Source organism: Rhinoraja longicauda, chromosome 10, assembly GCF_053455715.1.
Source record: "Rhinoraja longicauda isolate Sanriku21f chromosome 10, sRhiLon1.1, whole genome shotgun sequence".
NCBI lineage: Eukaryota > Metazoa > Chordata > Chondrichthyes > Rajiformes > Arhynchobatidae > Rhinoraja > Rhinoraja longicauda.
The window spans coordinates 26520914-26543310 of record NC_135962.1 but is presented as its reverse complement, the minus strand read 5'-3'; the positions used below and the strand labels follow the sequence as shown (position 1 = coordinate 26543310).

General features: G+C 40.5%; 1 protein-coding gene across 5 annotated transcripts in view; it reads left to right on the top strand.

Annotated features, from left to right (window-relative positions):
• The window catches only part of LOC144597293 (centrosomal protein of 170 kDa protein B-like), a 61782-nt gene that overhangs the window by 3954 nt on the left and 35431 nt on the right, over positions 1–22397 (top strand). For all 5 annotated transcript variants that reach the window (XM_078406463.1, XM_078406460.1, XM_078406461.1 and 2 more), the window contains exons 3-7: positions 6950–7039; positions 7333–7413; positions 10652–10708; positions 10795–10936; positions 15457–15570. In XM_078406463.1, coding sequence (XP_078262589.1) covers positions 6950–7039; positions 7333–7413; positions 10652–10708; positions 10795–10936; positions 15457–15570 — 484 coding nt within the window. The remainder of the gene's footprint in view (positions 1–6949; positions 7040–7332; positions 7414–10651; positions 10709–10794; positions 10937–15456; positions 15571–22397) is intronic.

Here is a 22397-nt window from a genome sequence, read left to right as displayed (position 1 = left end):
TGCGTTGTAATGCCAGCTTCTGGACTTCCCCCACCATTGGGGTAGCCCTATCTGCATTTAGCCCAGTCCCACCTTTCAGTTCTTATAAGATCCATTCTCACTGTTCAGAAATGTAAATCCAATCTTGAGGAGGATTAAGGGGATTAGTCCAGATTACTTGATGGGAACTATCTCAGGTTATTGAGAGAGGTGAATGAGATCACTGGGGTCTTAATGCACGTTTTTGATTCCTTTCTAGCCACAGGCAAGGTCTTGAAGGAGAGAAGAATAGTAAATGTTGTGTCTTTATTGAAAAAGGGAATGGGGGATGATCCAGGGAATTGAACCTAGGCATGTGAACTTCGCATCAGTGGCAGGGAAGCTATTAGAGAGGATTCTTAGTAATAGGATTTACTCTCGTTTGGAAGAGAATGTTTTTATTAGGGACAGTCAGCTTAGCTTTGTTCGGGGCAGGTCATATCTTATGAACTTGGTTGAGCCTTTTGTCTGTGAGATATCTAAATGACTCGGCCCAAAATGTAGATGAGTGGCCATTTATGCAGATAAATTGGTGTAGTTGCGGACAGTGAAAAAAGCAGATATAGCAGGATATAGATCAGGCACAGGTGGAGAAATAGCAGCTGCAATTTAGTCAGGGTAAGTGTTAGGTGTTGCTTTTTGTGAGCTCAAATGTAAGATGAAGGCTCATGGTAGGACCCTTAAACGATGTACACAGGGATTTTAGGGTCCACCCATACCTCTCTGAAAGCAGCAACGTAAGTAGATAATGTTAAGGAAGGTGTGTGGGGGCAGCACAGCTGTAGAGTTGCTTCCTTACCGCGCCAGAGACCTAGCCTCGATCCTGACTACAGGTTATATCTGTACAGAATTTATACATTCTCCCTGTGACCGCGTTGGTTTTCCCCAGATGCTCCAGTTTCCTCCCACACTCCAAAAACAGACGTACAGGTTTGTAGGTCAATTGGCTTCAGTAAAGTTGTAACTTGTCCTTAGTGTTTCGGATAGTGCTAGTATTCGGGGTGATTGCTGGTTGGCGTGGACCGAAGGGCCTGTTTCTGCACTGTATCTCTAAAGTTCAAGGTCTATTGGACATACATCGAGTATAACAATCAGGAAGCTATGCTACAGCTTTATAATAGCTTGGTTAGGCCTTATATGGGAGGACATTGTGAGCTGAAGGGCATATTCCTCTTCTCTACTGTTTTATGTTCTAATTATCCAATCTCTTTTACTACATAAGTCCTGCCACCCCAGCAACCAGTCTGGCGAAACCTTGCTGCAATCCCTCCACATCAATAACATTCTTCCTCGAATGAGGAGACCAATGTTGGTCCTTCTATGGAAGCCAACGTATTATTTACCTCCTCAACCACCATCTGCACTTGTGTGATTACTTTCATTGATTAATGGATGTGGACACACAGGTCACATTGTACCTTTCCTTGCTGCACCTCTCTTCAGGTGACCAGCTTTCCTGTTTTTTTTGCCACCAAATCACATATTACACTGCATCACCCATGGACTTCCCCACTCACTCCAAATCACATTGAATGTTCTATGTGCTTCCCCCACAGCTCCCACTCGCACCCAGTTTTGTGTTGTCTGCAGACTTGGAGCTATTACATATTCCCTAATCTAAATCATTAATATATATTGTGAACAGCTGGGATCCTCACACTGAACTCTGCAATATCTCACAAGTGACTGCCTGCCATTTGGTAAAGGACACATTTATTACTGCCCTTTGTTTCCAGTCTGCCAATCAGTTTTCTATCAAAACAATGTCTCCACTCCTGCATGCTTTAATTTTGCACACTAAACTCCTATTGGGACTTGTCGGATGCCTCCTAAGAGTCCAAATACACCACAACCACTGGTTCTGTCCCACCCTCTAATTATTCCTCAAAAAAATCAGTAAAGTTGTCAAGTATCATTCTTTATGAATAGACTAGCATTTTTGCTTTTTTGGCTATATTATTTCGCTGTCATGGGTTGTATTCCTAACAGGAACAGCATTTACTGCCCATTCTTAACCATACTTGTGGTGCTTTCTTTGAACCACTGCTTTCCCCACTGTGAAGGTGTTCTTCCAGTCCACTGAGGGAGAAGCCCATCCTTGTGGGATAAGCCAATATACTAAGTTACAAAGAATTGGACCACAGCAGAATAAATATTTTATATCACTTGGTATTATATTCTGTTCCATATTAAATATCACATTCTCCAGTTTAGAATAAAAAGCACCACAAAGTGTTTAACAAATGCTGAAGTAACTCTGTTGCAGGTCAGACTGCAACTTTGGAGAACATGGATAGGTAAGGTATCAGGTCAGGACTCTTCAGACTTAAGATAGACACAAAATGCTGGAGTAACTCAGCGGGACAGGTAGCATCTCTGGAGAAAAAGAATAGATGACATTTCGGGTCTGAAGAAGGGTCTCGATCCAAAACGTCACCTATTCCTTCTCTCCAGAAATGCTGTCCCACTGAGTTATTCCAGCATTTTGTGTCTATCTTTGGTTTAAACCAGCATCTGCAGTTCCTTCCTACACCCTTCTTCAGACTGACTGGTTTGTGAACAGCTCCATCCAAGACCACAAGAAATTGCAGAGAATTCTCGACGTAGCCCAAACCATCACGCAAAACAAACTCCCTTCCGTTGACTCAGGGCGGCACGGTAGCGCAGCGATAGAGTTGCTGCTTTACAGCGAATGCAGCGCCGGAGACTCAGGTTCGATCCTGACTACGGGTGTTGCACTGTAAGGAGTTTGTACGTTCTCCCCGTGACCTGCGTGGGTTTTCTCCGAGATCTTCGGTTTCCTCCCACACTCCAAAGACGTACAGGTATGTAGGTTAATTGGCTGGGTAAATGTAAAAATTGTCCCTAGTGGGTGTAGGATAGTGTTAATGTACGGGGATCGCTGGGCGGCACCGACTTGGTGGGCCGAAAAGGCCTGTTTCCGGCTGTATATATATGATATGATATGATATGACTCTATCTGCACTTCGCAATGCCTCGGCAAGGCCACCAACATCATCAATGACCAGTCTCGCCCCGGTCACTCCCACTTCTCCCCTCATCAGGCAAGAGCTACAGAAGGTTGAAGATGTGGCCCTTGTGGCTAAAGGGATCAGGGGGTATGGAGAGAAGGCAGGTACAGGCTACTGAGCTGGATGATCAGCCATGATCATATTGAATGGCGGTGCAGGCTCGAAGGGCCGAATGGCCTACTCCTGCACCTATTTTCTATGTTTCTATGTCTGTACACTGTGGACAGTCTGATTGTTATGTACAGTATAGTCTTTCCACTGATTGGATAGCATGCAACAAAAAAGCTTTTCACTGTACACATGACAATAATAACAATAAACTAAACTAAAGGGCCTGTCCCACTTAGGCAATTTTAAGGTGACTGCTGTCGCCGACAGTTCGCCGGGGTGTCGCGCGGGCATGATCTTGAGGAGTCTTCAAAGAATCGTAGTGGATCTCGGCGCATCGCTGAGAAATTAACTGAATTGAAATTTGTCGCCAGGTATCGTTGCTTATTGCGGGCGCTGTCGCATGCTGTCCCCAGGTTTGCTAGGTTGTTGCAGATGCATTTAGATTAAATGCATATTAGTATTAAATGCATATTAGTAAAGTCATTTGAAGATACCATAAAATACTTGTGTTCAACCAATTTATTTACCATCAGGACATTTGACAGGTAGATTGGAGTCGACAGTTTGATGGTCAGGTAAGCGTGGGAATTTTGCGATGTTTTTGGCCATCAGCGATTACTTTTAAAGTAGGCTCCCAACCCAGATATGCAACCCAGAAACTAGATATGCATCTCCCGTACATTTTCAAAGAATGCCCACACTCCGCACAAAAATCCATTTTACCACATTTAAAATTAAATTTCTTAATGCTGCTATTAATAAATCCAGTTTATGCCTTGTTACCGTGAAGCTTGGTTTTCAAATAACCCGGGCAAGATGTTATATTTCAAAACTCTCAAGTAATTACAGACTTGTCAGTGGTTTCAGCGAAAATTAGGACGCCGGAGAAGCATTGATAAGTGTGGGAATTTTGCAATGTTTCAGAAGACAGTGTAATCTCTTAGCCGTGGTCATTGTCGTAGGGTAAAGGAAAATTTCGGCGATCTGCTACGACTTTGACAGTTGCTGGCAGTCGCTTAAAAAATCGCTCAAGTGGACAGGCCCTTAAGACTGAAGAAGGATCCTGAGCCAAAATGTAACCTATCTCTTTTCTCCCACCCAGCTCTCTTCTTTCATATCATATATCATATCATATATATACAGCCGGAAACAGGCCTTTTCGGCCCACCAAGTCCGTGCCGCCCAGCGATCCCCGTACACTAACACTATCCTACACACACTAGGGACAATTTTTACATTTACCCAGCCAATTAACCTACATACCTCCCTTGATCTTCCCATAGTGCTCTTGCCTTTTCTTTCACATCGCTCCCTCACTTTGACTAAACTCTTGTGCGGTAAACCCTCGTGCCACCAATATCATCAGGTTACCAGAGATGTTCTCCAGAGATGCTGCCTGAACCACTGAGTTACCCCAGCATTTTGTGTCTTTTTTTGTAAACTAGTATCTGCAGTTACTCCTCGTATGGGAGGCGCATTCCCAATCTTGTTGTACCCCTGTACAATGACAATAAAGATGTATTGTATTGTATTGTATTGTACTTTTTTCTACTTTCTTGTGACATTGTTGTTTGGAGCTGTTTTGAGCCATTCCTATTAGAAACTGAACTGAGACTGCCCAAACTCGTTTTGTTAGATTTATCAGACAAAGGGAAGCATTAGCTTTTAATCTCAGGTTGTTTTTTAGTTTGGACTGAATTTTAATATGAATTCAAGAAACAAAAGAACAATCTTCCAATGTGCATATTTACCTCCAACTGATTGACTACTACATTTAACTAGTAAATTTTAAAATAGTTTCACCATTTTAAATCATAATTTAAACATTTTTTTAATGCTTGAGTAGAAGCTGTCAAGAATTTCCCAGCACTTTAATCTGCTCCTGGTCCATTCTTCAGGTGTTTACATGTAGCTTAAAGTACAGAACTTTGGTATGTTCATTTGTTCATTTTATTGCAATGTCTGGTAGCTGATTGAAAATTAGATTAATTTATTGGTCATGAAAGGAAGTGATAAAAGTAACATGCAACTGAAAGGTTTAAAGATACAGAACCACCCAAAATAACTATTGTGCAAATTGATGTCAATTATTAATGTTCAATTTAATTCCTAACACAACAAACTGAATTGAAAAATAAATCACTATTTGTTCCTTGTGGTTGGGTCGAAATATTAAGCGAGACAAATGTAGGCGCCTTATAAACAAAATAGAGGAATTTATTAAGTAACAAAGAAACGGAAGACAAATTGAAAAAATAGTTTGCTTCCATTTCAAAAAGGACGCAAGTAATCTCCCAGAACTATTAGGAAACCTAGTGATCAATGAGAGAAAGGAACTGTAGAAAATCTGTATTGATAAGGAAATGGTGTTGGGGAAATAGAAGGGAATGTAGGCTGATTGATGTCCGGATCACACTGGTCTGCATCCCAGAGTAATGAAGGATATGATGTTGCAAATACTCAATGCATTAGTGATCGTTTTCCAACATTCTTAGTACTCCGAATTCAGTTCTTACTGATAGGAAGATTACCAATGTAATCTCACTATTTAAAAAAGGATAGAGAAAACAGGTTAACCGAATACTGCTATGAAGGAAAATGCTAGTCTATTATTAAGCAATTGACAGTCAATTCAGAAGTTCACCTTTCACGATTTTTTTGAGGTTAAAGGTAACATTATTTTTGTACATTGAATTGATTATCTTTAGATTATGCATAAAATGCTGATGATTTTTAACAATTCGTGGGTGGAGATGCAGTGCCGTGTTTTAATTGTGTCTTACCATCTCTTTTCTCCCACCCTCGTCTCTTCTTTCCCTTGATCTTCCCATAGTGCTCTTGTCTTTTCTTTCACATCGCTCCCTCACTTTAACCAAACCCTCGTGCGGTAATTAGAGAGAATAGAAAGACTTAAATATATGGACCTTTTCATGACTTAAGGATGTCCCAAGTGCTTATATTCACCGTTTTATTGGGCAGATCATGCTTAATGGGGCCCTCTACTTTAAATGTTGCTATGATGTTAAACTAAATCAGAGATAATGCATGGAAACAGGCCCTTTGGCCCACTGAGTCCACGTTGACCATCGATCACCAATTCACACTAGTTTTATGTTATCCCATATTCTCATTCACTCCCTACACGTGAGGGGCAATTTGCAGAGGCAATTAACCCATAAATTTGTAAGTCTTTGGAATGTGGGAGGAAACCGGAGCATCGGACGGAAACCCATCGTGAGGAAACCCATCCAACAGGGAGAATTGTATCTTCTGTTTGTGGCACCTACTGGCAAAGCTGGGCTAGAGGCCTCTGTTCCACTGCCTTTCACAAGCTTGCTGACATCAGAGGCATTTTTCATTATGTTTATGCTAATGTTAACTTTGTTATTGTCATGTGCAATGAGGAACAGTGAAAAGCTTTTTTGTTGTGTGCTATTCAGTCAGTGGAAAGACTATACATGAATACTATCAAGCCGTCCACTGCGTACAGATGCAGGATAAAGGGAATAATGTTTAGAAAAAGAGCCCAGTAGAGTCTGATTAAAGATAGTTTGAAGGTTTCCTATGATTGTTTTAAATATTACTTACATTTATTTAGGATGTATTTGATGCTAATTAGAAACTGTTCTCTAAAGATATAAAAAATGATGGACTTTAGAAGCATATACTGTAGTACTTTAATTGTAAATACTTGGAATGCAAGGAGAACTATGCTAAATTGGAACCAATTAGCACGATATTGAAGGTAGTTATTTTCTTCTAATAATTGTTCATATGTGTTCTTGCAGTCTCGCAGTGTAGACAAGCAGCACGCAGTAATCAACTATGAAACAGCTACAGATGAGCACCGGGTAAAGGACCTTGGAAGTCTGAATGGGGTATGTCGAGAAACAATAAAGCCACTGTTTCACACCATAAGTATTGTCATGTTGTTAATGCAGTTCACTGGCCCAGACTATTGTTTCATTCCATCACCGCGTGTTTCAAATAATGGTAAGCATATGCGGTTAATTCAAAAGCTTCCAATATGATTTCTAATTTGTGATTCAGCCCTTTTGTTTAAAGATTACTGTTTATTTTCCTCACATTGATAGAATTGCCTGAATTTATCCTTTTTAATTTGAACACTTTTCATCCACTTATTGTATTGTATTTGCATTTTTCTCTGCAGACCTTTGTAAATGATGTGAGGATTCCTGACCAAATGTACGTAATGCTGAAAGTGAATGACACGATTCGATTTGGATACGATATCCTTTCTTAATCTTGTCGCACCTTGAAGCCTTTATTTGAATTATGATGTCAGTAACAAAGTCTTGATGTACAGTGAGGTCAAATCCAAAGAACTGTGAACAATTTTGGTTTGTTTAGAGATGCAGCATGGAAACATAGTCTGGTATATACTTTTGAAGGACTTTGAAATGACCTAATTGAAGACATGATGGTTTTGAAGAAGGATGACAATGTTGACCAAGAATATTAAACAGTGCAGAGATGCTAATGAGAAATTGGGAGATTTGAGATTGTGAGGAAAGATTGTTGGAATGCTTTGTTGTGGTGTAGGTTTTCAAATCCATGTAAATGATTTTGGTAGCTTCAGGAAGCAGTGATGGAAATGCCTTTTCATGTGACCTAACTCCAATAGGGTTGAATAATCTTTGTTTACAAGAAAGTGCAAGAAAATCCAGCTGATCTACAGCATCGAAGCTAATCTACATATTGCAATATGGCTGGATTCCAGTGTGCAACATAAGTTTAAAATATTTAAAAGCAAGTTGTTTAAAATCATTTTGGTGTACTTTCAAATGAAGTGTTTTCCTCACCTATTTTATTCTTGCAGATTTGCATTGTTAATGCCTGTTTTACTATTTGTTTCTTGTTTAATACTTCTTTTGTAATCCATTAAAATTGTCTTAGTTTGCAAGACAGTAAAATATATATTTTCAACTCCCTTAAAATTAGTTTTTTTGCCAGATGCAATCATTTTGATAGATTTCTGAGCATTTGATTTAAGAAACATGCAATTAGTACATATCATATAGTGATATAGTTGTTCATTGTATAGTAATAACAGCTTACATGTACAACTATGGAAACCTTAACAGGAAATAACAGTGCATAAACGTGAGTGTAAAATAACAGATCTCATGACACCGATTTTCTCTCATTCTTCATCCTCTCTGTTTCTCTATGTATATTCCCCTTTCTTACTATATTTTTATTTGATTTTAATTCACCCTGTTCTACCTCTCATTTCCATTCATTAATGGGACAAGTTATGTGTTTTATGTAGGTTAGATGGAGGGAGGGTGAGTGGAGGGCTTTAGTTATTGAAGTTTCATAAGTTAGGATGAGAGGAAGCTGTTGTGGAGTATAAATCAGTGTGAAGACAAATCCTGACCTGAAATGTTACCTATCCATGTTCTCCAGAGATACTGCCTGGCCGCTGAGTTACTCCAGCACTCTGTGTCTTTAAAAAAAATAAACAGCTTGATTTGGTCGGCTTGATTTAGATGTACTCATTCAGTGTGTCTGTGCATAGGTTGTGACGTTAGCTTTACTGCACCATTATGAGCTGACATTCCAGCAATTTGACTTGCAAATATGGTGTACTATCAGTGAGAGTGGGAAAAGTCCATTTAATATTGAAGACCACCAAACTCACCATTGCACCAACTTTCTAATCCATATATTTTTTTAATTCTTCCACAGGAAGGTAAATGTGGATAAATGTGAGGTTATCCACTTTGGCAGCAAGAACAGGAAAGCAGAGTATTACCTGAATGGTGGCCAATTAGGAAAAAGGGAGATGCAACGTGACCTTGGTGTCATGGTGCACCAGTCATTGAAAGCAAGCGTGCAGGTGCAGCAGGCAGTGAAGAAAGCGAATGGTATGTTAGCATTCATAGCAAGGGGATTTGAGTATAGGAGCAGGGAGGTTCTGCTGCAGTTGTACAGGGCCTTGGTGAGACCGCACCTGGAGTATTGTATGCAGTTTTGGTCTCCTAACCTGAGGAAAGACGTTCTTGCCTTAGAGGGAGTACAGAGAAGGTTCACCAGATTGATCCCTGGGATGGCGGGACTTTCATACGAGGAAAGGCAAGATAGACTGGGCTTGTACTCGCTGGAATTTAGAAGACTGAGGGGGGATCTTATAGAAACATATAAAATTCTTAAGGGGTTGGAGAGGCTAGATGCGGGAAGATTGTTCCCGATGTTGGGGGAGTCCAGAACCAGGGGTCACAGTTTAAGGATAAGGGGAAAGTCTTTTAGGACCGAGATGAGAAAACATTTCTTCACACAGAGAGTGGTGAGTCTGTGGAATTCTCTGCCACCGAAGGTAGTTGAGGCCAGTTCATTGGCTATATTTAAGAGGGAGTTAGATGTGGTCCTTTTTGCTAAAGGGATCAGGGGGTATGGAGAGAAGGCAGGTACAGGCTACTGAGCTGGATGATCAGCCATGATCATATTGAATGGCGGTGCAGGCTCGAAGGGCCGAATGGCCTACTCCTGCACCTATTTTCTATGTTTCTATGTTTATCCCGAGGCAATGCTGCTCATGATTTTAGTGAGTAACTTTTTTAGGGTCAGAGGGAGAAATCATATGAAGAAAGACTGGATAGACTAGGCTTATACTTGCTGGAATTTAGAAGACTGAGGGGGGATCTTATAGAAACATATAAAATTCTTAAGGGGTTGGAGAGGCTAGATGCGGGAAGCTTGTTACCGATGTTGGGGAAGTCCAGAACCAGGGGTCACAGCTTAAGGATAAGGGGGAAGTCTTCTAGGACCGAGATGAGAAAACATTTCTTCGCACAGAGAGTGGTGAGTCTGTGGAATTCTCTGCCACAGAAGGTAGTTGAGGCCAGTTCATAGGCTATATTTAAGAGGGAGTTAGATGTGGCCCTTGTGGCTAAAGGGATCAGGGAGTATGGAGAGAAGGCAGGTACAGGTTACTGAGCTGGATGATCAGCCATGATCATATTGAATGGTGGTGCAGGCTCGAATGGCCTACTCCTGCACCTATTTTCTACGTTTCTAAACCTTCTTAAAAAATAGCATCTAGGTTGTGGGAAGTGCAATATCAATACTTTGAATATACCTGTGTAGGAAAGAACTGCAGATGCTGGTTTAAATCAAAGGTAGACACAAAATGCTGGAGTAACTCAGCGGGACAGGCAGCATCTCTGGAGAGAAGGAATGGGTGATGTTTCGGGGCAAAACCCTTCTTCAGACCCTTCTTCTGAAGAAGTGTCTCGACCCGAAACGTCAACGATTCCTTCTCTCCAGAGATGCTGCTTGTCCCACTGAGTTATTCCAGCATTTTGTGTCTACCTTTGAATAAACCTTTCAGGACAGTTTCATTTAATGAGATTTGGGGATTAATTTGTGTAATTAATTTACAGAATTAAAAAGAGCTAGATTTAGTCATATAAATTGATTTGTAATTGAGGTCATTGATAATTTTGCTTTCTTAACAAATATCACATTCAAACATGTACATGTTGGAAAAAAGTACACACAGAGTTCCTGAAGAGGCTCTAAAGGTAAGTGGAGCTCGGACAACATTTAAATGAATAAAAATATATTAAAAATTGCTATCTCACAATGTTTTTCTTTTGTGCCTTGTTAGCATGAGAAATATACCAGTCAATTTCAGTTACATGTGAAAGCGGCAGAGGACAAGAAGGTCGAACAATCTGATGTGGGAGAGGATCAGTCAAGTACAAAACTGGCGTCACCACGCCAAAATCCTGAAAAGACTGAGAAGAAAGGTGCGCTTATTCGTTAATGACAATATATTTGAATGGATAAATTGTGCCACTCTTCCTGGCGTAGTGGTTATTGATGTAACAATATTAACCTATTATATTAAACTTGTAGGTGGATACTAATGTTTCAAGTTAAAATAAATGAAATATTTCAATCCAGTCAGAATTCTAAAGTACAATTGAGTTTGCTGCAGGAAAATTGCATGCTAAAAGTAAGAATTATCCTTAAGGTAGAATTGAGATTGATAATCTAGAGTCACTCCAGCAAACTGCACTGGAGCTGTGTTGTAGCCTTTGGAGTCAGTATTTCTACAGCAGGCAGTTATATTAGCAACTTACTATGCTGCTGTGTCAAATAAATCTGAAGGGAAAAAAATCTTTCAATAGTTTTAAGAATGCTGGCTCTTTACAAAATAGAGGAATAGTTCAGCAGCCAATATGGAAACAAGTTCATTAAATTTTCCTTTACACTTTAGTGCAGAAAATGTAAGCCATCTGCTAACTGCATTCAGGAGTATTAATTTTATTTTTTCTGTATTTGATTCTCCTGATTTAGAAATTTTAGACAAATTATGGGCATGTCTTTATCTAGAAGTCAAGTAGTATGGGTGGCATGTTCATTTTCGATTCAACTTGAGCTCAATACTATTATGTCCTCCTGCAAACACATGTAGCAACCTAACGTGGGCCTTTCAGATTTTCCCCTGTTCCATGACAATTGTGTAGGTTCCTACTGGTGTGAATTCACCTCCCACTCTGGTGTTCCATTTCAATTACACTATATTGATATTGTGTATTGTATTAAGAGAAACAGAAATCAATAAGTCTCACTCGTGAAAAAAATGTACAAATATGCAGTTGCTCCACAGTAGGTACTGAAGGAGTTAGAAAGGCAAATGGTGTGTTGGCCTTTACTGCAGAGAAGTTGCTGTACAAAAGAAAGGCACATTTGTGGCAGTTGTAGATAGCTTTGGAACAATTCATGGAAAACTGAGCAGTTAGGTTTCTATCCTACCTTTATTAATATCCCATAGTGTTGGTTTGTTTCAGTGCTCATGGTCTTGCTATCTGAATACTCAAAGGTATGTTCCACCATGAAGGCATCTGTTTGGATTGCACACTGCTATAACTGGAACTTGGCACTAAGCCATGCTCCTGTTCCCACCTTGTTGTGGGTCAACAAATTTCATAGCTGCAGGAATGTAGCAGCGAGAGTTTGCACAGGTACCCGCACAGCAGCACCGTCAGTAACCTATTCTCTATAAATAATGACCCTCTTTAGTACCGATTTCCCTAACCCTGCTATTCCTTAGGAAACATTCTGAGTACTAAGCAAAACAGCAGTGTAGTTGCCTTGGAGATGGCACAGTGTGGATTGACTGGACTGATTTTTAGTGTAGGAAAATAACTGCAGATGCTGGTTCAAATCGAAGGTAGACACAAAATGCTGGAGTACCTCAGCGAGTCAGGCAGCATCTCAGGAGAGAAGGAATGGGTGACTTTTCGGGTCAAAACCCATCTTCAGACTGATGATGGGCCTCGACATGAAATGTCGCCCATTCCTTCTCTCCTGAGATGCTGCCTGACCCACTGAGTTACTCTAGCATTTTGCGTGTACCTTCGGACTGATTTTTAGGATGCAGGGGTTTGAGTGATGATAATTTAGATGAATGAGATTTGATCATGTCGTGTAATATTTTGAGTGAGATTGAGAGGTCAGACGTTGAGTGCCTGCTTCCTCTGGCTTGCGTGTTTAGAATTAGGAGGCACAGAGTAAGATGTGAGCACATTAAGAATGAGGTAATTCAGTCAGAGAATGGTGAATCTTTGGAATTGTCTATCTCAGTAAATTGTGAATCCTGAATTCTTGAGGCCAATCAGCAGATATTTAACACTATGAACCAATGGATCTGAGGTTTGGATGGCAAAATGGATGAGATAAGCTATCAATTATGATATTGTTGATTGGTGGTCTAGGCCTGGCTTCTGTTTATGTTTTTGTAGCTTTAATTTACATTCATATATTATTCACTACATTTTAAAATTCCTTTGCAATATTTCCTTTGCAAATAGCCCATTTATATCAAATCTGAATTTGGTGTTCACTTGCTTGTGACATTATTTCAAGCCATGCAGAAAACACTTAGAGAAATGAATTTGAGAAAATTATGGGGAAAGCAGTTAAGACATCATCCTGGAGTTCCTGATGTTAATGTACTTTATGTTCTAGTCTCAAAACACACACGAAAGGCAGCTCTGTTCTGACTGCCAATTTTAATTTTCATGTAGGAGTGTGTGGAATTGCTGATTTAGGCATTCTGACAAAACTAATAGTTTTGCATTCTTTCTTACAAAAGATACTTTTGTCCAACATAAAGGCAGTAAAATTAACAAAAGAATACAATAACTGTTTAATAATTTTATTGCATTCTACTTCTTTGGGGAATAACTGCAAAATTCTATTATAGTTTACATAATTCCTCTTATTTTCAATTTAGATACAGTGCCAATTTAGATAATGTTTGGGACAAAGACCCATCATTTATTTATTTGCCTCTGTACTCCACAATTTGAGATTTGTAATAGAAAAAATCACATGTGGTTAAAGCACATTGTCAGATTTTAATAAAGGCCATTTTTATACATTTTGGTTTCACCATGTAGAAATTACAGCAGTGTTTATACATAGTCCCCCCATTTCAGGGCACCATAATGTTTGGGACACAGCAATGTCATGTAAATGAAAGTAGTCATGTTTAGTATTTTGTTGCATATCCTTTTCATGCAATGACTGCTTGGTCTGCGATTCATGGACTTCATCGGTTGCTGGGTGTCTTTTCTGGTTATGCTCTGCCAGGCCTGTATTGAAGCCATCTTTAGCTTCTGCTTGCTTTGGGGGCTAGTCCCCTTCAGTTTTCTCCAGCATATAAAAGGCATGCTCAGTTGGGTTCAGATTGGGTGATTGACTTGGCCACTCAAGAAGATGCAAACTCCTGATTTTATCCATGGAATTATTGATAACAACAGCAATGAGGTAAATGAAGGGCCATTTAGTCCTTCAAATTTGTTCCACCGTTCAATTTTATCACAGTTGTTGTGCATCTAACTCTTCTCTGTCTTTATCTAACTTTTTCTAACTCTTTTCTGTACTCCGCTAATATTTGAATAATTTGGAACAAAACACAACTATTGTTGAGGCTGTGAAGAGAAGAAGAAGTTATCAAACTCTATCAATAGTTTCAGTTGATCCAATGTCTTTTGGGGAGTGAACCAAAAAATAACTTTTGTGAAACTTCTGGTTTCAATACTAACTCGCTTTGAGCAGATTTAAGACTTTCTCCTTTGTCGACAAGCAAGAAATACAGATGGTGAAAATCAGATAAGGAGCAGAAATTCAGCATCTGTTTTCTACACACCTTGTGGAAAGAGAAACAGAGTTAACATCTTGGGTCACTGAGCATCATCAGAACTAGAAAAGTGAGAAAACAAGCATATTTGAAGTTACAGAGAGGGAGTGGCGGAAAGGACAAAATTGTCTGAATTGGGGTGGAAACCAAGGTTGTCCAGGTGACACAATTGTTTTTGATACTTAGGAAGGGAAGTGAATGCTCCTTAATCACAGCTGATCTATTTGAATCAGTATAGGTAGAGGAGGATGAATGGGGGCATTTGGAGATGGAGAGAAAATGTCAGCATGCTGGAACTGAGACAAAGGATGCTTGAAATCTGGAATGAAAGATAATGCTGTCAATATTTAGCAGATCAGGTACTATCTGTAGAGCGAGGAAAAAGGGAATAAACATGCTAGGTGAATGTTTGTGTCAGAACTTGCCGATTCTGACCAATACAAGTTGGTTACCTGAAATTGTTGAATTCATTATCGAGTCCCATGGGCTACATCATGGTTAGATGGAGGATGAGGTGCTGTTCTTCAAGCCTTTATTGGGTGGTGGTTTACAGAAAAAGACAATGTGTTGGAGTAACTTAGTGGGTCAGGCAGTGTCTCTGGAGAACATGGATAGGTGACGTATCGAATCGGGGCCCTTCCTCAGTCTGAAGAAGGGTCCCAACTCGAAATCCATCTATCCATGTTCTCCCGAGATGCTGCCTGACCTGCTCAGTTACTCCAACACTGTGTCTCTTTTTATGGAGAATTTTAATGATGGGTCACTGGAAGTTCAGGTTTGGCTTTGCATATTAATTGGTGGTTTGTGCATTTGGTTTTGGTCTCGTCACAGACTAGTTTCTCCACCTCTGCCTTGCTGTGTAAAAACGTACCCATTTCCTCAATTTTCCAATTATTGACCTGAAATTTTAATTATATTTTCATCTGTGCAGATGCTGTCTGGCCTGCTAGGTATCCCTAGGATTTTGTTTTTATTTCAATGTCCTAGGTTGACACACTGGAGTATTTTTCTAGCATGTTTATTCAGTATTGGTTTAGTAGAAATTCTAATAGTTTGTGTTATTTTGTGAACATTGGTACATTTTGATAATGTTTTTATTCATTTTTCTTTCCTTAGACAGTGCCACAATTAGACCTACTCCTCTGTATGGCCAACCATCGTGGTGGGGTGATGATGATGTAGACAATAAAGGAGAAAGGAGTGAACTGAAGAAAACAGATTCCAGCAAAGGTATTTGATTTATTAAACTAACCTAATGATTGCTCCGTTTATTTATCAACTTAATCTTGGGACTTATTTGGACTTTAGTAGTGGCAAAGAAATGGATGTGAATGTTAATTAGTCCGCAAAGCATTATGATATTATAGTTGAGTTTACTGATCAATCTGAGTGGATGTAATCAGTGATATTCATTTCAGGAGCTGCTTGCAGAGAAATTGAAACTGCTACAATAAATATAGTATTTTTACATACATGCTTCTGCATTGATTTTTAAATGGTGAAATAAATTGCAAAACAGCTAAGTGGCATTCAACAGAACACAGTCAGTTCTCCAAGTACTACCAGCTATTCACACACAATTTCAAAGAGATAATCTTCCCTGTGCACCTCAATCCATTCCAGAGCTTCTGATTGTCCCAAAAAAGCCCTACTGCAATCCTCCCAATCCAGAGGGACTGTGAGAGATTAGACTTTAGAGATACAGCATGGAAACAGGCCTTTCAGCTCAACGAGTCTCGTGATTGCCCTGTACACTAACACTATCCTACACACTAGGGACAATTTACAATTTTACCGAAGCCAACTAATCTAAAAACTTGTACGTCTTCGGGGTGTCAGAGGAAACCAGAACACCCGGAGAAAGCCCACGGGGAGAACGCACAAATTCCATACAGACAGCACCCATAGTCAGGATCGAACTCTGGTCTATCGCTCTATCGCTGTGCTGCCCCCTGATGTAAGAGAGGCACTGTTGCTTCATGAGATCACTCGTCCTGACAGCAATTTTTGGTTGTGGTTGGCACAGTGGAATTTAGTAGTTGGCATTAGCATAGAGTGCCTTCCAAAAGCAAAATGGCAGGCAGTACCAGCATCAGAAGATTATTAAGGAGTGGAGAGCTAGTCATAGTCCACCAGCAGATTCCACATTTTGAAGTCATCGGTCTTGTATCCCATCCATGATAGGTAGGAATTTATGTACTGCGTGTCTCAGCAGTTGAAATATCCCATAGGAATAAATATGATGCCCACTTAATGTTATTTAATATCTAAAGGATGCCTCTCATTTTTCTGCCCATTTTGTAAATGTAATTAATACAATAGGTTAAATTAAAACATTAAGTACATTTATCTCAAATGCTGCAGAGCTGTCTGTTTGGGGAACCATCCAACACGATAAATAGACACAAGACACTGTGGATGCTGGAATCTGGAGCAAAAAACAAAGTGTTGGAGGAACTCAGCAGGGTAAAACAGCATCTGAGGGAGGGAAAGGAATCGTCAATGTCTCAGTTTGTGGCCCTTGGATCGGGATGGTTCCTCTCAATTCCTTCCCTCCCACAGATGTTGCTCAATTCCCTGAGCTCCTCCAGCAGTTTATTTTCTGTTTCCCAAGATTACCCTTGTGTTTTGTGTTCAGATGTAATGGGTAAACAAGTGTACATTAAACAGATCTGTGATCATCTTCTGTGGCTATACAAACATGTGCCTAAATATGTGTCTCATGCTTCAATATGCCAATTGTTTGTTTTGGAACACACTTGCCTGGTGTAAACTGAATACTTAGGAATTTGTTTTGGGCTTTGTTAGAATATTGTATAGACTAATTGAACCTGAAGGTTTAGTGTTGGGATTTGGAGGATTTAATTTGGTCAGGTTCCATTGAAAAAGGCTGAAGGGCATGCAAGGAGAAACTGCAGATTTGTTCCGTGTCAAGCCTGTGCTGAATTAGCATATCTCATCCAGTTTGGCAACAGGAATGAGGGAAGAAGATGGGCTTTATTGCCTTCCATCACAGTGAGGAATGTGGGGAGTCCGCTGTGGTGGATGTTTATGTTAATATTTATATAGATGTGTGCCTTGTTGCTTTTTTGGCATATGGCTGTATGGTAATTCACATATCGTACCTTAATTGGTACACGTGACAATAAAAGACCTTTGAAACCTTTGGATGTGTTTGGAGATGCAAGGAACTGCAGATGCTGGAATCTTGAGCGAAACAGAAAGTGCTGGAGTAACTTGGATTGGGACCCTACTTATGAATAACAGTCCCGATCCAAAATGTCACCTATCCATTCACTCCACAAATACTGCCTGACACTCTAGCACTTTGTGTTTTGAACAGGATATATTTGTTGATATCTGGAATGATTTCTTATGAACTACAGTACATGCAATTCTTCATAATTTGTATTATTGGCAGATCAAAGAACTTGGCCACCTTTACTTTACTCATTTTATGCATTAAAGATACCAATGGCGTATCTCTATCCACAGAATTTACTTTTCAAACCCTACGTACTATGAGTGGGTGCAGCTAAATTGTTACTAAAATACTTCTGAAGTCATGGCCCTATCACTGGTGTAAACCACAAGCCAATTTGTGTTCAGCAGAAGAATGGCTAGAAAATATTTTCTTAATAGTATTTTCAGACAGGATATTGTGGTGACATCTGCTTTCTCATTAATGCCACTTGGTCTATACATTTGAAACAGAACAACTCAGATAGCACTGTAATTAACGCTACACCTAAGCATTATCTTGCAATTAGCACTACACTTGTGTACCAGCCTGAATTATGTGATTTCTTTCCCAGATTGTGGTTTGAACCACAACCTCTGACTAAGGTGAATGTTACCATGAAACCAAGGTGTTACTATTTTGAAGAATAGATTCTTCCTGATTTCCCAACTGCTTCCTGAAACACTTCACACAGTTACTAAACATCATCCGAAGAGTTTAATTACAGCCTTTAAGAATGCCTTTGCTGGGGTATTGTTAAAATCCTTGTTGCAACTTTTGCAAAGCATCTTTCCTTCTTGCCCATTCCTCCTTGCTCCCATCTTGTCAGCTTAAATGTTGTACTGATTGAGTATGGTTCAAAGATATACATAACTGCAGTATAAAGAAAAGTGAGGGAGGATGAACATCCGAGATGTCCTCATTCTTTAGGGAACGGGGGGTTCCCCTCTCCCATCATAGATGAGGCCCTCACTCGTGTCTCCTCGGTATCCCACAGCTCCGCCCTTGCTCCCCCTCCCTCTAGTCGTAACAGAGACAGTCCCCCGAGTCCTTGCCTTCCACCCCATCAGCCGTCGCATACAACACATAATCCTCTGAAATGTCTTTCACCCCCAACGGGATCCCACCAATAGCCACATTTTCCCCTCTCCACCTCTTTCCGCTTTCCATGGAGACCGTTCCCTCCACAACTCCTTGGTTAACTCATCCCTTCCCACCTAAACCACCCCCTCCCAGGTACCTTCCCCTGCAACCGCAGAAGATGCAACACCTGTCGCTATACCTCCTCCCTCGACTCTCTCCAGGAACCCCGACAGTCCTTTCAGGTTAGGCAGAGGTTCACTTGCACCTCCTCCAACCTCATTTACTGCATCCGTTGTTCAAGATGTAGACTCGTATATTGGCGAGATCAAATGCAGACTGGGCGATCATTTCGCGGAACACCTTCGCTCAGCCCGCCTGAACCAACCTGATCTTCTGGTTGCTGGACACTTCAATTCTCCTTCCCATTCCTTCACAGACCTTTCTGTCCTCGGTCTCCTCCATTGTCAGAGTGAGGCTAAGCGCAAATTGGAGGAATAGCATCTCCTATTTCGCTTGGGATGCTTACAGCCCAGTGGTATGAATATTGATTTCTCTCATTTCAGGTAGCCCCGGCATTCCCTCTCTCTATCCCTCCCCCACCAAAGTTGCACTAGCTTCTCATTTTCACCCTACAAACAGCTTACAAATGGCCTGTTTCCTTTATCATTGTTACTTTTTTTGCATATCTTTCATTCATTGGTCTTTATCATTCTCTCGTTTCCATTATCCTAACCAGTCCGAAGAAGGGTCTCGACCTGAAATGGCACCCATTCCTTCTCTCCAGAAGTGCTACCTGTCCCGCTGTGTTACTCCCGCTTTTTGTGTCTATAAAGGAAAGTGAATTGGCTTCTTTCCAAGATCTTATTTATTTTTATTCATTATATGCATCATGATTTCATTGACTGTCTAATTCTTTTTAATGTTTCACATCTAATTGGACGATGACTGAAAATCTAAAATAAACCAGAAAATGTTATAAATATTCGCTAGATACAAAATCAGGCCTCGTTTTCAGTTTTCATCCTAAAATGAATGATCAGATTTAAATCTTTACCATCACAAAGAGTGTCTGTGACCATCTCCATAATATTATCTGAGTTACTGAAATTCTGTCAACCCTGCACTTACCCGTAGTTACATAGTCTTGGTTGACTTGCGTCTTATTATCTGTAACTGTCAGCTCCCTTGCAACCAGATTTGCAGTTTATAAATTAAAATAGACACAAAATGCTGGAGTATTCAGCGGGACAGGCTGCATCTCTGGAGAAATGGAATGGGTGATGTTTCGGGTCGAGACCCTTCCTCAGACCAGTTTATCATCAACATTGTTCCAGCATTGATGTTTTTTGTTAACCATCTGCAAGGTGCCATATATCATTCATAAATAACAATAGTTTCCATTTACGTAGTACCTTTATTGATGCAAAAATATCTCGAGGTTCTTCCGAGGGATAGTATGAAACAAAATGCCTAGCCATAAAGGTTACCAACAAAGTTTGGTCAGCATTTTAACGAGCGTTTCAAAGGAGGAAAGAAACAGAAAAGGTTAGGGAAAGAATTATAGAATTCCAGTATCTATAAACTAAAACTTTTGTTTATTTGTTCCTGAACTACAGCCAAAACGGTACACGATAGCACGATAATTTTAGGCCCACCTTACTCACCGTCGTTCCCTTTGGTGCTAATGGAAGAATTTTCATTGAAATCGGTGTTATATTTTTTAAGTTATTCACATTTTAAAGTTTAAATCTATCTCCTAGGGATGGTGGGGTGAGGGAAGGGGGGGGGGGGAGGATAAGGGGGGTTGAAGGGGATGGGGTGGGAGGAGAGGGTGCTGCAGCAATGCAGGAGGGGGGTGGAGGGAGGGGGGGAGGAGGGAAGTTGAGTGGGATGGAGTGGGGGGAGGGGAAGAGGGGGGAGAGGAGGGAGGAGGGAGGAGAGGGTGCTGCACCAATGTAGGAGAGGTTTGGGCCCAACGGGTCCACTTGGTCTAGTATTTATTTAAAATGCAATCCTCTAACCCTATAATATTATGATTTGATCTGTGCTTCTGAAATTCTGGCACCTTTGGACGAGGGGATTGAAGGCTTTGTGACAAAGTTTGCAGATGATATGAAAATAGGTGGAGAGGCGGCAGGTAGTGCAGAGAAAGCAGGGACTGCAGGACTTGGACAGGTTGGAAGTGTGGGCAGAGAAGTGGCAGATGGAATATAGTGTAGTAAAGTGTGGAGTCATGTATTTTGGTGGTAGGAATAAAGGCGTAGACTATTTTCTAAATGGGGTGAGAATCCAGAAATCGGAGATGCAAAGGGACTTGGGAGTGCTGGTGCAAGATTCCCAACAAGTTAATCGGCAAGTCGAATCGGTAGTAAATAAAGCAAACTCAATGCGAGCATTTATTTCAAGAGGACTTGTATACACAAATAGGGATGTAATGTTTAGGCTTTATAAGGCTCTGGTAAGGCCGCATTTGGAATATTGTGAGCAATTTTGGGCACATATCTGAGGAAGGATGTGCTGGCTCTGGAGAGGATCCAGAGGAGGCTGACAAGAATGATCCCAGGAATGAGTAGGAAAGAAAACTGCAGATGCTGGTTTAAATCGAAGGTGGACACAAAATGCTGGAGCAACTCAGCGGGTCAGGCAGCATCTCTGGAGAGAAGGAATGGGCGACGTTTCGGGTCGAGATGCTTCTTCAAACTGATATTAGGGGAGGGGGCGGGACAAAGATACCAGGAATGAGTAGGTTAACCTATGATGAATGTTTGTCGGCCCCGGGGCTGTACTCGGAGTTTAGAAGAATGAGGGGGGACCTCGTTGAATAGTGAAAGGCTTAGATAGAGTAGATGTGGTGAGGATGTTTCCTCTAGTGGGAGAGAGTAGGATAAGAAATCATAGCCTCAGAATTAAAGGACGTTCATTTAGGAAGGAGATGAGGAGAAATTTATTTAGTCAGAGGGTGGTGAATCTGTGGAATTCTTACTACCACATATAGTTTATGGCTCCTTATTTAAAGGAGGCTATGAATTGACAGCTATTCAGAGAAGGTTCACTAAATTGGTCCCTGAAAAAACAAAATAATTGTTTTTTCTATGGAGATACTTTGACCAGCTTTGGCCTATAAATAATATTTTGAAAGAATCAAATGTGATTTTAATGAAACAGAAAATTCCGAAAGATCTTAATGTGGTAGATGTGGACGGGAGGTTGCCCTTCAAGGTTATTTGGAACTAGGGAGCATAATTTCAGAATGAAGCCAATTCTGGATTTAGTGTTGTGTAATGAACCGGATTTGATAAGGGAACTCAAGGTAAAGGAGCCATTAGGAGGCAGTGATCATAATATGATCAGTAGTAATCTACAATTTGAGAGGGAGAAGGGAAAATCGGAAGTGTCAGTATTGCAGTTGAGCAAGGGGGACTATGGAGGCATGAGAGAGGAGCTGGCCAGAGTTGACTGGAAAGATACCCTAGCAGGGAAGACGGTGGAACAACAATGGCAGGTATTTCTGGGAATAATACAGAAGGTGCAGGATCAGTTCATTCCAAAGAGGAAGAAAGATTCTAAGGGGAGTAAGAGGCAACCGTGGCTGACAAGGGAAGTCAAGGACAGTATAAAAATAAAGGAGAAGAAGTATAACATAGCAAAGATGAGCGGGAAGCCAGAGGATTGTGACTCTTTTAAAGAGCAACAGAAGATAACTAAAAAGGCAATACAGGGAGAAAAGATGAGG